Source organism: Gekko japonicus, unplaced genomic scaffold, assembly GCF_001447785.1.
Source record: "Gekko japonicus isolate JY-2015 unplaced genomic scaffold, Gekko_japonicus_V1.1 scaffold70, whole genome shotgun sequence".
In the NCBI taxonomy this organism is placed as follows: Eukaryota; Metazoa; Chordata; class Lepidosauria; order Squamata; family Gekkonidae; genus Gekko; species Gekko japonicus.
Genome location: NW_015167529.1, coordinates 1821985 through 1834374, shown reverse-complemented (window position 1 = coordinate 1834374; position 12390 = coordinate 1821985). Strand labels below are relative to the sequence as shown.

Below are 12390 nucleotides of genomic sequence, written 5' to 3'. Positions count from 1 at the left end.
CAGGGCATGTAAGGCAGAGATGTTCTGCTGGGCCTTCGGTTGAGGACAGAGATGGGGCATCCTTTGGCACTCTTACGTAATTCCCCATCCATCGTAACCCCACCCCCTGGGAGGCTGGGGAGCTGGAATTCCTTCCACCATCTTATATACTGTATGTATATATGTATGTATTTATTGGTAATTATTGGATTATTTTAATTTAGTTTTAAATTGAGATCTGTATATTATTTTGTTGTAAGCTGCCCTGAGCCAATTTCCAGGGAAGGTTGGTCTAGTAAATCTAATGTAATGAATAAATAAAATAAATAAATAAACTCTGCATAGGAGTGCATTTTAATGGTGATAAAGAGTGGATGCTTGTGTTTGAATTCTGTGCAATGGATTCATGGACTACAGTGGCTAGGCTTAGTCTTGGTGTGCCTTATTTCTGACTGTGGTTCAGTTGTCTGAATTGTTTCATGAAATACGGAGGCCTGGTATCCGTCTGGGGGGACACAGCTTGGTAGCAAACAATTTATGATATGCAAGAGCTGTATACCATTGGTCAGGGGTGTCAAACTCATTTGTTATGAGGGCTGGATCTAATATAAATTAGACCTTGTTGGGCTGGGCCATGTGTGTCATAAAAGGTAATGCCAGGTAACGGAGACAAACACATTTAAAGATTTTTTAAAACATTAAATAACACATTTCCAGTGAGTTCGACACCCCTGCCATAGGTGAACAGATAGCATTTGCACTTTGCAGCTCCAGTGTTCTGAAACCACCTGAGAAAAGTAACCATCTTGGCTTTAGTTCTGCATAAATATGCACAGAGCTGCAAGTGCAGTATTCTGAATTAGTGCCAGTTTTATTTCTTTGAAAACATATTTAGGGGCTACAAAAGAGAAGTTTTTTACAATGATTCCATGTCTAGGACAGAAATTCCTAGATCTATCACAATTATATGATCTACATTTATAATTTTAAGTTTTCAAGGCTGGTATCATGATGTTGCCCGGGCCTCTGTGAATCCATCTGGACCTAAGTTTGTTACAGGTTATATTACTAACATTTTAGTTGCTTGAAGTTATAATGTATTGTTCTGTTGGTCAGGGCTGGCTGTGCCAGTGGACAAGCAGGATATCTGTACAGCAGTGTACTGAAGATCTGTGTGTATCTATTGATGTTTCTACCCCAAACCCATGAAAACCATTTAATGGAAGGGGCACAGAGAGATCGGATGCCTGAAACTGAAATTTGTTCCAGAGCTGCAAGCAAGGTAATGTTCCTACCAACAAAAATTTGCAATACCTATTATGTAATCCAAATGCCACCAAAATATTTTAGAAGTGTTATATTTTGATGAGTATCCCCATTATTGTGTGTGGTTGCCAACCTCCAGGTGGTAGCTGGAGATATCCCGCTATTACAACAGATCTCCAGGCAACAGAGATCAGTCCCCCTGGAGAAAATGGCCACTTTGGAAGGTGGAATCTATGGCCTTTTACCCTTTTGAAGTCCCTCCCCTCACTAGACCCCACCCTCCTCAGGCTCCACCCCCCAAAATCTCCAGGTATTACTAATCCCAGAGCTGCCAATCCTAGGTGCATGGAACACTTCTGCAAATCATTTTCCTGTACCTTTAAGTATTGTCATGTTTCTCCTCTAGCCACCAGAGTATTAGGTTTAGTGGCTGCACTTAGCAGTGTGCTCTAGACCTGATTGTTTAAAAATAATTATAGTTCCCTAGTTCTCCTTGTAGTCAGTTAAGTCAGTCAATAGGGCTGCCAAGCTGCGGCGGGGGATCTGCACGTCTTCAAAGGATCCCTGCCATGGGGGACAGCGATACACGTTGCACCGCCGTCGCCAGGATGTGACGCTATGCGTCGCTCTGGGTCCTGTTGCCAGAGTGACGCGTAGCATCACATCCTGGCGACGGTGGTGCAGCGCGTATCGCTCTCCCCCGCGGCACGGATCCTGTGAAGACGTGCGGATCCCCCGCCACGGCTTGGCAGCCCTATCAGCCAATGACTCATGTAATGCATGTTGTAGCCAATACATTCACCTGTATAATAAGAAACAGATATTTACCAGTTAACACCTGTTGCTGTTGTATGATGTGCCTTTACCCTGGAGAGAAAAATGAAAAGGAAAATTACTTTGTCAAATGTTTGACTTTTGGCAATGACTCCTCATGGACTTCCCAGAGATCTCAGACGCCTGCTTCCTCACATATTCAATGAAATCATGATTCATGACCATGGGAACCCAAACTGTAGCTGTTAAAGCTTATCTAATTCACGTAAGTGTTAAGAAGGTAAGCATTGTCTGGCTGGTTTAGACCCAGGTAGATGGTTTTCTGTTTCCATATAGAGCAGTAAAATTTGGGGAAGTAACTCCCCCCTCCAGTGCTGTTTCTGGATTGGAAAATGGCATGGAGGAAAGCAGAAATGCTTCCCCATCACCACCCCACAGCAGCATTCCAAGCCTGTTTGGGCTCTCCTCTATTTTAAAAAAGCCATTCTATGTGGGAACCCAGACTGAACACATTAAAAACCCAAATAGTTTGGCCCTTTAAGTAAGGCTACTGATGCTCTAATTTTACTATAGCAGACAATTGTGTCACCGTCCACATGCTCCACACCACATGCTCTTCAGTTAACTTATTGAAAGGGTCATATCGCTTAGGTCCGGCAGCCCAGTTGCCAATATTTGGGCAACAGAAGTGTGAAGGAAGTGATATCAGTGCCAAGAGAACTTGCTGACAGGTTACTTCAGAAGGCAGGAGGTCTACCCCTGGTCTGCTACTCCTCACATGTGCTCACCATGAGAAGTAGTGGCTTACTGGGGCCTTAAAGGGACGCAGTTTAATTCACATAAAGTTCTGTTACCCAGTGGTGAATAATAATAATAAATTTACCGGGTTACAGGGATTAGTGTTGCCTTGAAATCGGGAACCAGCCTAAGGAAACAGAGTGGGAAAAATATTATTAATAGTTCTAAAAAGTCAGCCGAGTTTCAAAAACTTTCGAATGTTTGGATACTAAATTATGGTGCTTATAGTTTAAAACAAACTTGAAAAAGTAAGGACATTTACGACACAATTCAAAGGGAAGTTCCCCTGTGCTGGGCCCATTGAAATGAATGGGGAATGTGCAAGAGATCATGGGACTTGTACAGGAGAACTTGCCATGGTTTATTGGTTGTGTCCTTGGTTGTCTCTTTGCCAGCTTCTGTTCATGCCTCCTCATGCAATTGTCTGCATTTTATCTAACCAGAAGGAAACAACATGACAACAAAAGTGTCCCTACCTGGTTGTAAGTGCTTTGTGAAGATGATGATTGGCCCTATGGAAAAACAAAATCATTTACTACATAATCTTTTATTCAGTGGGAAGCTAGACTGAGAAAAGGGAAGCATGATTACCCAATGAGCCAAAAGATTTCTTATTGGCATTCTCTTTTTATGCCTCCTAGTGAAATTGAATAAAAATGTGTCATCTAACTGGTGAGAAACAGCACAAGGAAAGTATACATACCTGATTGTATGTACTTTGTGATGATTGGCCCTGTGAAGAAACAAGAAACCAATTATTTCACAGAACTGCTGCGGCTTCCAAAATCTGTTTTGGTTCCCCCAGCAGAGCACACATGATCTCAATTACCCAGTGATCACACAGATTTCACATTGATATTTTCTGTTTGCGTCTCCCCATCCATTCACGTTTTATATTTGTGTAATTTCCCCTCAGGGTAATTTCCTTCATTGTCTTCATACAAATCTTCAAAGGTGAGTCTTCAAAGGTGAGATACCACTCAAATGAGGAATAAGACATGAGTAACTTCTCACTTGACTTTCACATCTTCTGTGTAAATATTTTGTTTGATGGCCTTTTATTGAGGATCATCTGAGAAAATCCTCATACAAATTTTTGCCACATGTCTGCTACTCAGCTTAGTCTGTTCCTATTCTATGAGGTGACACTGATGCTCATTCAAGCCATATTAAATACTAATATTAAAAACTGTTGTGCTTGTTGACCATGCTTCTCCATGAGCTAACTAGATGAGAATGTGGCTGACTTGTGTTCAAGAAGATGAGGCATCACTAGTCTGATATAAGGCAGGGGAGTGAGCTGTGATTCCATGTAGAGAAGGGGTGGATAGGAAAGGATGCTAAATTCTCCCTTCCCCCCCCCCCAGAACATTTTTTGTCCGGATTCAACCCTGAGGATAGTTCTCCTGAGAGAAAAATACAAGGGGAGGCAGTGTTGTGAAGAAACATGGGCAGAGGAAAACAATTCCATACCCCACCTCCACTTTACATTGCTTTGGCCCAACACACACTCTCCATCATATTAAGCCAAACTCCAAAACTAGAATGAATGAGTCTTTAGATGAAGAAGAAAATGGAGGCTTACCTGATTACAGGGACTGCTGTCATAGGTAGTTCCCTATTCAAAATAAAAGGTTATTGTTGTTGTTGGAAAGGGAGGCTCGTGGTTGTATTTGAACCCAAAGTTTCTTCCTTTAAACTCCCACATTACTGATTCTGCAATTTAGCTGTATGCCTGAGTTTTTCCACAGAAATTGCCTTCTGAGGCTTTGGTCAGATGGTTGAGAAAGAAGGCTGTGCAAATGGCAATTTTGCTCTGATCTACCAAGCACCACTGGATTTTTACAGCCCCTTTGTGCTCTTTTTTGCTTGCTTCTAGTGCTGGAAACCCAGAAGGTACTGTGTTGTGGAAGCAGTAACACATTTCAGACACTCCCAGGCATTTGCTTCCTTCTGAGAGTACTGGTCAATCATTAGATAACACTGAGATAATTTTCTAAATATTAGAACATACCTGACCACAAGGTTTGCCACTGCTTGAGGAAGATCCACTCTGCTTTAAAAACAAGAAACAAAAACTGTACTGCTAGCTTCCAAAAGTTATATTCTCACACAATCTGTTGGTATTTTGCTGTAATGCTTTAAAATAAGATAATTCAGACAGCTCTTCAAAATCAGTAAATGCTGAAGTCATTCAAAAACCTCAATCATTCGCATAGGAATAATTCACACAGAAGATACCTACAGAACAGTTTTTAAAAGGATGATTACTTGGCTTTTTTGTGAAGAAGAGGTCAAGAAATCAAGAGTATTTTTAAAAAATACAAACATAGGGTTCAACCTGTTTTCTGAGCCCCACTCCAAAGTAGTTACCAACACAAGAGGAACAGCAGGAAGTCAATTTCTGCTCCTCCCCACCCCAATCTTGTATTCCTTAGCAAAGAGACTCGTTGGAAACAACAGGATTCATACATTTTAATTGTATGAGTTGATATTTCAGGTTTCAGTGGTATTCCATATATCCTCAAATAAGTTCTAAAATGTTACTACTGATTATACATTAGGTGCCCTTGAATTGTTTGAATAATTTTCAATTTTAAAAAATTAAAATGTAACAATACACTATGGCCCCGGTCACACGCGCAGGAAACTGCGGGGGAGAAGTGTGGCTGTTTGCCCCGGGGCAAACTAACACGCAGTAAAGTGATCATACCTCCTGTGGAGGTTCTGTGGAGGTACCGTGGAGCTTCCGTGGTTACGGAGAGGCGTCGATCACAACACATGCCTGCGCGCATTGTATTCCTTAGCAAAGAGACTCGTTGGAAACAACAGGATTCATACATTTTAATTGTATGAGTTGATATTTCAGGTTTCAGTGGTATTCCATATATCCTCAAATAAGTTCTAAAATGTTACTACTGATTATACATTAGGTGCCCTTGAATTGTTTGAATAATTTTCAATTTTTAAAAAATTAAAATGTAACAATACACTATATCTACTATAAAGAGCAAACAACATGTTTAAGGTTTTTTTAAAAAAAGTTTTAAAATGTAGCCAATTGTTGCCAAATTTTGTCATCTAAAATATTCTTAGAATTTTTAATTGCTGTTAGTTTGACTATTGATACATTTTCAGCCATTTTTTATTTCCATCCTATATCTCTGTCCTACTATATCCTTTCTGATAAAGGTTAATATAAATAGTTCACACAAAAATCTTGATATCTTTGAGGCTAATGTTTAAAAACTGCTGATAATATTTGGCTACTGTGATTTAAATGAAATATAATTGTCCCACCCTTCCTTTACGGAGCTGTATACATGATTCCTTTGCCATGCACACTTTTATGCTTCACAGCAATCCTGCCAGGTAGATTAGGATAAAGCATAGTGCCAGATCCAATAGTACCCATGGAGTTTCACAATGACTGGAGATTTGAACATGCACCTTCAATATTCTATTTACCATGTAACACTGGCTGTCTCTATAATTGTGAAAGCATATCTACCTGTATGCCGCTGCTGCTGCTGCTGCTGCTGCTGCTCTGTGAACCTGAAAGCTGGCCCTGTAAAGAAAATAGACAGCCATGCAGCAGTTAAAAGATGATTTTGGTATTTTGATTCAGAAAGCAACCAGCAGTATACATGACCCCCGCCCCCAGCAATTTCCCTATCCCCATCCTCACAGGAATTCAGTGAGGAAGGTTAGGCTGAGGCATGTTAACTGTTCAACTCACTGATGTTTACAGCTGGTGGGGATTTGAACCTGGGTCTCCCTACTCCACATCCACCACTCTGTCCACCATATAGCAATTGCCCTCTCTTTGTGCAGTGGCAAAAGCATAACTCTGTGCCATAAGTGTTGTGTGTCATACCTGTGTGCCATAAGTGCTGCTGCCCTGTGAGCTGGAAGTCTGGACCTGTAAAGAATAAGGAAATTAGCAGTGGTGCCAGTAAAGGATGATCAAGTAGCATTTTGATTGAGAAAGTGAGCAACATCTAATACACAAGTCATGCTAAACTGAATGCAGATTTCTTCATAAGAAAAGGCAACCCAGTACAGACAGGATTATATTTATAAAGGAAGAGAGTGTAAATACTCAAGTATTCATTACTGCATTAAATGTATGCACTTGGGGATTCCCCCACTTTGGCTACCAATGATTCTGGAATAGAGAAATGGCCCAAGCTGAGACGCAATCATTCATAAGTGCCCCCACCCACCCAACAGAGGCAAGCAGTCTCCCTGGTGTGCTAGGGAACTGATAGCAATGAAAAAGGAAGAATAACTGATAGATGGAGTGTCACTGGTGGAAAACTCAAAGCAAGGCTGACTGAACATGGCACAGAGCCAGTATTAGAGCCTATTCCATGGCAGTAATAGCAGCAAAAAGGCAGTATTTCTCAGCTACCACTCCATCAGCATGCAATTGTCTTACACAGCTGTTCTGTTTGGTTTGAGGATGCTTACATCATAGCCCCAGTGAATTTGATTCTGACCACATCACAATTTGCTAATTACTTTCCAGACCTGCTCCGAGTTAGATGCTGGTATGGATACATGTTCAAATGATGTACCTTTGGCATCTGCTTGTCCAACTGATATGAATACCTTTCAGCTTGTGGTGCCCGAAGATGTGTACAGGATCCTTGGACAGGTGAGACCTACCACATGTATCCTTGGCCCTTGCCCTCCTAGATGATAAAGGTTGCCAGAAGGTGACTGGCTAAGGGGGTAAGAGGAGTGGTAATTGTTACCTTGAGAGTGGAAGTTGTGTCACCCATGCTCAAGGAGTAGAGTTGCCAGGTCCCCTTACCTTGCCAGTAGGGGCCTTAGGGGGACATCCCAACCCCAATGATGTTTTGGGCCCCTTCTGGTAAAACCGGAAGGGGCCAAAAAGCAGAAGTTCTGCCCCCGAAGCAGCCATTTGAGTGGTCCCTTTAAGTGAAAGGGACCACTCAAAATGGCTGCCAGGCATTTCACAGCCAGTTTCACTCCCCCTGCTTCTAATTCAACCATTCAAATGGCTGCATTGGGGGTGGCACTTTCAGTTTTTTGGGCCACTTCCAGTAAAACTAGAAAACATCATTTTGGGACAGGATTCCCCCCACCAGCCAGTTGTTTTCAATTCAATTTATTACAGGTCTTTATGACCGAAGTCTTGACCAAGAGGATACCAAAGGGGGGTAAAATAGGTACATAAAATAGACATAAATATGTCAAGGTACATAATAACAGTCACATAAAACCCAGGCTGAGCCCAGAGATTAAAAATTACCTAACTACACTTGGGGCGGAGCCAACTAACTAAAATCATCCGAATCAAATGGCTGCATTGGGGGTGGCACTTCCAGTTTTTTGGGCCACTTCCGGTAAAACTGGAAAACATAATTTTGGGACAGGATTCCCCACACCAGCCAGTTGGCCAGCAGTGGGGAAGCCTGCTCTAAATTGGGGGATTCCCCGCCCAGGCCAAGGGGCTAGGATCCCTATCAAGGAGGTAGCAATTAGATCTGTTTTGGAAAAACCCTCCCTAAGCCCTACCATGTTGAAGAACTTCTAGCCAGTCTCCAAATTTCCATTCTTGGCCAGGTACTAGAGCAGGTGGTTGCTTCTTAGTCCCAGAGATTTTTTGGAAGAGACTGATTTTCTGGACCCATTTCAATCTGGCTTTAGGTCGGAATTTGGAACAGAGACTGTTTTGGTGGACTCGGTTGATGACCTCTACCAAGAACTAGATAGGGGGACTGTGACTCTGCTAAATCTCTTGGATCTTTCAGCGGCTTTAGATACCATCAACCATGGTATCCTGTAGAGCCACCTCTTGGCGCTGGGACTAAAGGGTACTGTGTTATGGCAATTTGAGTCCTGGGAGGTCAGTTCTGGAATGTGGTGCTAGGGAATTCCTGCTCTGCCCAATGGCCTTTGGGGTTCTGTAGGGTTCTGTCTTATCCCCTGTTCTATTTAATATCTACATGAAATCACTAGAAGGTACCTCATCAGGAGGTATGGGCTGCAGTGTCACCAATATGCAGATGATACCCAGTTCTACCCTTCTTTTCCACATAATTCCAAGGAAGCTGTTGTTGTTCTAAACAGATGCTTGAAGTCAGTAATGGGCTGGATGAAAATGAACAAGCTGAAACTTAATCCTGACAAGACAGAGGTGCTCTGGGTTAGTAGCAAGACTGATCGATGACTTTAGATCTCCCCTGTCTTTGATGGGCTTACACTCCCTTTGAAAAAGCAAGTTTACAGCTTGATAGTGCTGCCTGATATAGCAGTCACTTTAGAAAATTGGTGGCTACTGTGTTAGGAGTGCTATTGCCCAGCTTTCACTGTTTTGTCAGTAGCACCTGTTCCTGGATAAATCTGATCTAGCCACAGTGATCCATGCCTTAGTTAATCGAGACTGGACTACTGCAATGCACTGTACTTGGTGATATCCTTGAAGAATGTTCAAAATCTATAGCTAGTCAGAATGCTGTGGCTAAACAGATGGTTGGGACCAGTTATCAGTATCATGTGACCTCAGTATTACAACAATTATACTGACTTCTGATCTGTTCCCAAACCCAATCCAAAGAGTTGGTTTTGACCTTCAAGGCTCTACATGGCTTGGGACTAGGGTATCTGGAGAACCATCTTCTCCCATATGTTCCTGCACAGGTACTAAGATCACAGGGGCAGGCACTCTTGACTGTACCATTGACCAGAGAGCCTCACCTGGTGGGTACATAAGAGGGCCTTTTTACTGCAATAGCCCCACAATTATGAAACAACTTCCCCAGGGAGGTGCACTTGGCCCCCTCATTCTCATTGTTTAGAAGGCAGCTGAAGACAATGTTATTCGGTATGGTATTTGATTAATTTTAATTCTTCTGCCTACGGGCAGTTTTAAATTATTAATTTTAAATTAGTAGTTTTATGTATTTTATTGCATTTTATTGTGATTTCTACTGCAAGCCACCTTGAGTTCCTGTACGGTAGAAAGGCAGCTAATGAATGTTTCAAAACAAATATACATGGGCACCGTTGATCCACAGGTCATCACTTCATAGTCCCATTGGCTTCCACGTGAATGCTACGCATGTGCTTAACATTTCTTACACGGAAATCCTTGAGCTTTAAACATGCTCAGACAGATCAAGCTCTATATTTTAAAATTAATACATGCGAATGAACTATATGTAAACCCCGCAGAATCTCCTTTAAGAAACAGGAAGTTTTCTTTCAAAAAAAATTAATGCAACAAGGAACACAATCAAACCAAGCCTTCTCCAAAGAACCAGATATCTGGCCAGATCACATTTTCAGTAGCAGCCAGACATTTCTTATAATATTGTTTCTTCCTGACCAGAATCACTCTTGAAAAAGTTTACATAGTCTCTTTTCAAAAACTTCCTGTTTTTGAAACTTCTACAGTGTTCTTGAATGACTAGGTCCTCTCCTCACCCATCATCAGAAAATAATTTTCGGTATTTAAGCTCTGTACTTCTCTACTCCTCTTATACTCATGCCTCAGGAACTGAAAAACCAATTGTTCTGGTTACTCACTGTTGCAGTGATGGGCCTCACATGCTGTTTCCTCTGAAGCATGATGTGGCCAGGAGCTATGATGCTGGCAGCCTTAATTTACCACCCACACACAGTGCATGTTACTGTAAGAGCCAACTAGAACACCACCTTGACTAGTTACAAAGAGGCACCATATTTACCACCTTCAAAACTGGCCTGAGGATACATACCTTGATACAAGCGTCACTGTTATAGGAGGATGAGCTCTGTAAAAGAAAAGGAACAGCAATTACTTAGTTGAAAGGAGGTGGTATTGTCTTCCTCAGTCACATACATATGTGCACACACTCCAGGCAGCCTTTACTTCTTCTAGCCTGATTATACAAAGTTTCCAGGTCAGATACAGGCCTTAGCCTAGGTAAAAACTAGCATCAGATCAGATTTATTGTTACAGTCAACGACCAGCACACTCAGTCATTGAAACTAGCATCTAGCCCTGTATGCATAGCACATAAGTCTTTGTCTAGTTTCTTAAGCAATCAACTAAATCATACAAATCTGCACTGATGTGCTTTAGGGCAAACTAAACATGAGTTCTAACCTGACCTGAATACCCCGGGCTAGCCTGATCTTGTCAGATCTCGGAAGCTAAGCAGGGTCAGCTCTAGCTAGTATTTGGATGGGAGACCTCCAAGGAATAGCAGTGTTGTAACATGGAGGCAGGCAATGGCAAACCACCTCTGAACGTCTCTTGCCTTGAAAATCCTACAGGTTCACCATAAGTCAATTGTGACTTGACAGCACTTTCCACCACTGCCAAACATGACTTCTATAGATGCAATTTCAAATCACCGAATGGCTCTGCATTACCCTCCTTCCCATATTCACACTGGATTGAAACATACTTTCAGGGCATGTCGGTACAGACAAAGAATTCCCTGTCACATATTAATTTCACAATCTAAGTACAAAGATGAGAATCTTATATGTCAGTAGAGCTTGTAGATCTGGATAGATATTTTGAATTATTGAAAATACTAACATTGGCGCTCGTGTAAAGTAATGGTTAAGCAACCTTGCTATGAATTTAAAAGGGCCCAGATTTAGATTTTGCTGTTGATGTCTACACACTAACACAAGCTACTACCGCTCTGCTGCATTATGAAGATAATAATGCTGACCAAAGTAACAAGGTTTACTGAGATAATGTGAGAATCGGTGCGGTATAGTAATTAAAGCAAAGGTTACTAAACTTTGTTGAAACCGTGAAAGTCCTCCTGCTCTGCTTAAGTGGAGGAATGCCAAGCCTGGCTCTTTGCTTCATGGGAACAGATGCTTTGGAGAAGCAGCAAATGGGCACTAGAAAACATGCTGCTGGGCTCCATATTGGAGACCCCTGGATTAGAGTGTTGGACTTGGACTGGGAAGACGTATGTTTGAATTCTTGTTTCAGCAGCAAAAACTGTTGCTGTCACTTTCTCTCTCTCAGCCAAACCAGGTTATAAGGGGTAGAAGAGAGATGGAATAGCTTCATCTATATATGCTACTCTAAGCACCCTGGAAGAAGAATGGGATATATTGTGAGGAATTAATAAAACGTGTTGAACAATTTCAAGTGCTATGTAACTGCTAAATGTTATAATTAAAATTATATTATAATGATTCATATAGTGGCATTGTAAATTATGCTACTAGCAGTGAGATGAGACTAGGGACTAGTAGGCATTGTCTTTTAAGGGGGAAAAAAGTGTCATCTGGTAATGCAATCTCATTCATCAAACAGTTTTAATCCACGCTGGTGAAAAAAGATGACTTACCTTATCACACACCCGGCCGCTTTGCCCACTCTGCAAAAGAAACAAGCAAGTGTTCCCTTATTTTATCAATGGATTTGTTTCTGTGTAATAGTCTTATCAAAAACCATCCCCATCTGTTATTCAGTTTCTTGCTCATTAGATATAACAAGTGGGGACTTGCAATACTAGTGGGGGAATCCTTTCTCCCAACCAGGGCCAGCTAAGAAAGGGAGTCCCCAAGTGTGTAGGAAAAAAC

The 12390-nt window shown here is 41.7% G+C and overlaps 1 protein-coding gene across 2 annotated transcripts in view; it reads right to left on the bottom strand.

Moving 5' to 3' along the window:
• The window catches only part of LOC107112259 (uncharacterized protein DDB_G0271670-like), a 46189-nt gene that overhangs the window by 1330 nt on the left and 32469 nt on the right, over nucleotides 1-12390 (bottom strand). For both annotated transcript variants that reach the window (XM_015413371.1, XM_015413372.1), the window contains 10 exons: nucleotides 12156-12185; nucleotides 10569-10604; nucleotides 6695-6739; nucleotides 6329-6385; nucleotides 4832-4873; nucleotides 4403-4435; nucleotides 3521-3550; nucleotides 3294-3329; nucleotides 2903-2944; nucleotides 2074-2112 (listed from right to left, as the gene is read on the bottom strand). In XM_015413371.1, coding sequence (XP_015268857.1) covers nucleotides 2077-2112; nucleotides 2903-2944; nucleotides 3294-3329; nucleotides 3521-3550; nucleotides 4403-4435; nucleotides 4832-4873; nucleotides 6329-6385; nucleotides 6695-6739; nucleotides 10569-10604; nucleotides 12156-12185 — 387 coding nt within the window. In that variant the 3' untranslated portion in view covers nucleotides 2074-2076. The remainder of the gene's footprint in view (nucleotides 1-2073; nucleotides 2113-2902; nucleotides 2945-3293; nucleotides 3330-3520; nucleotides 3551-4402; nucleotides 4436-4831; nucleotides 4874-6328; nucleotides 6386-6694; nucleotides 6740-10568; nucleotides 10605-12155; nucleotides 12186-12390) is intronic.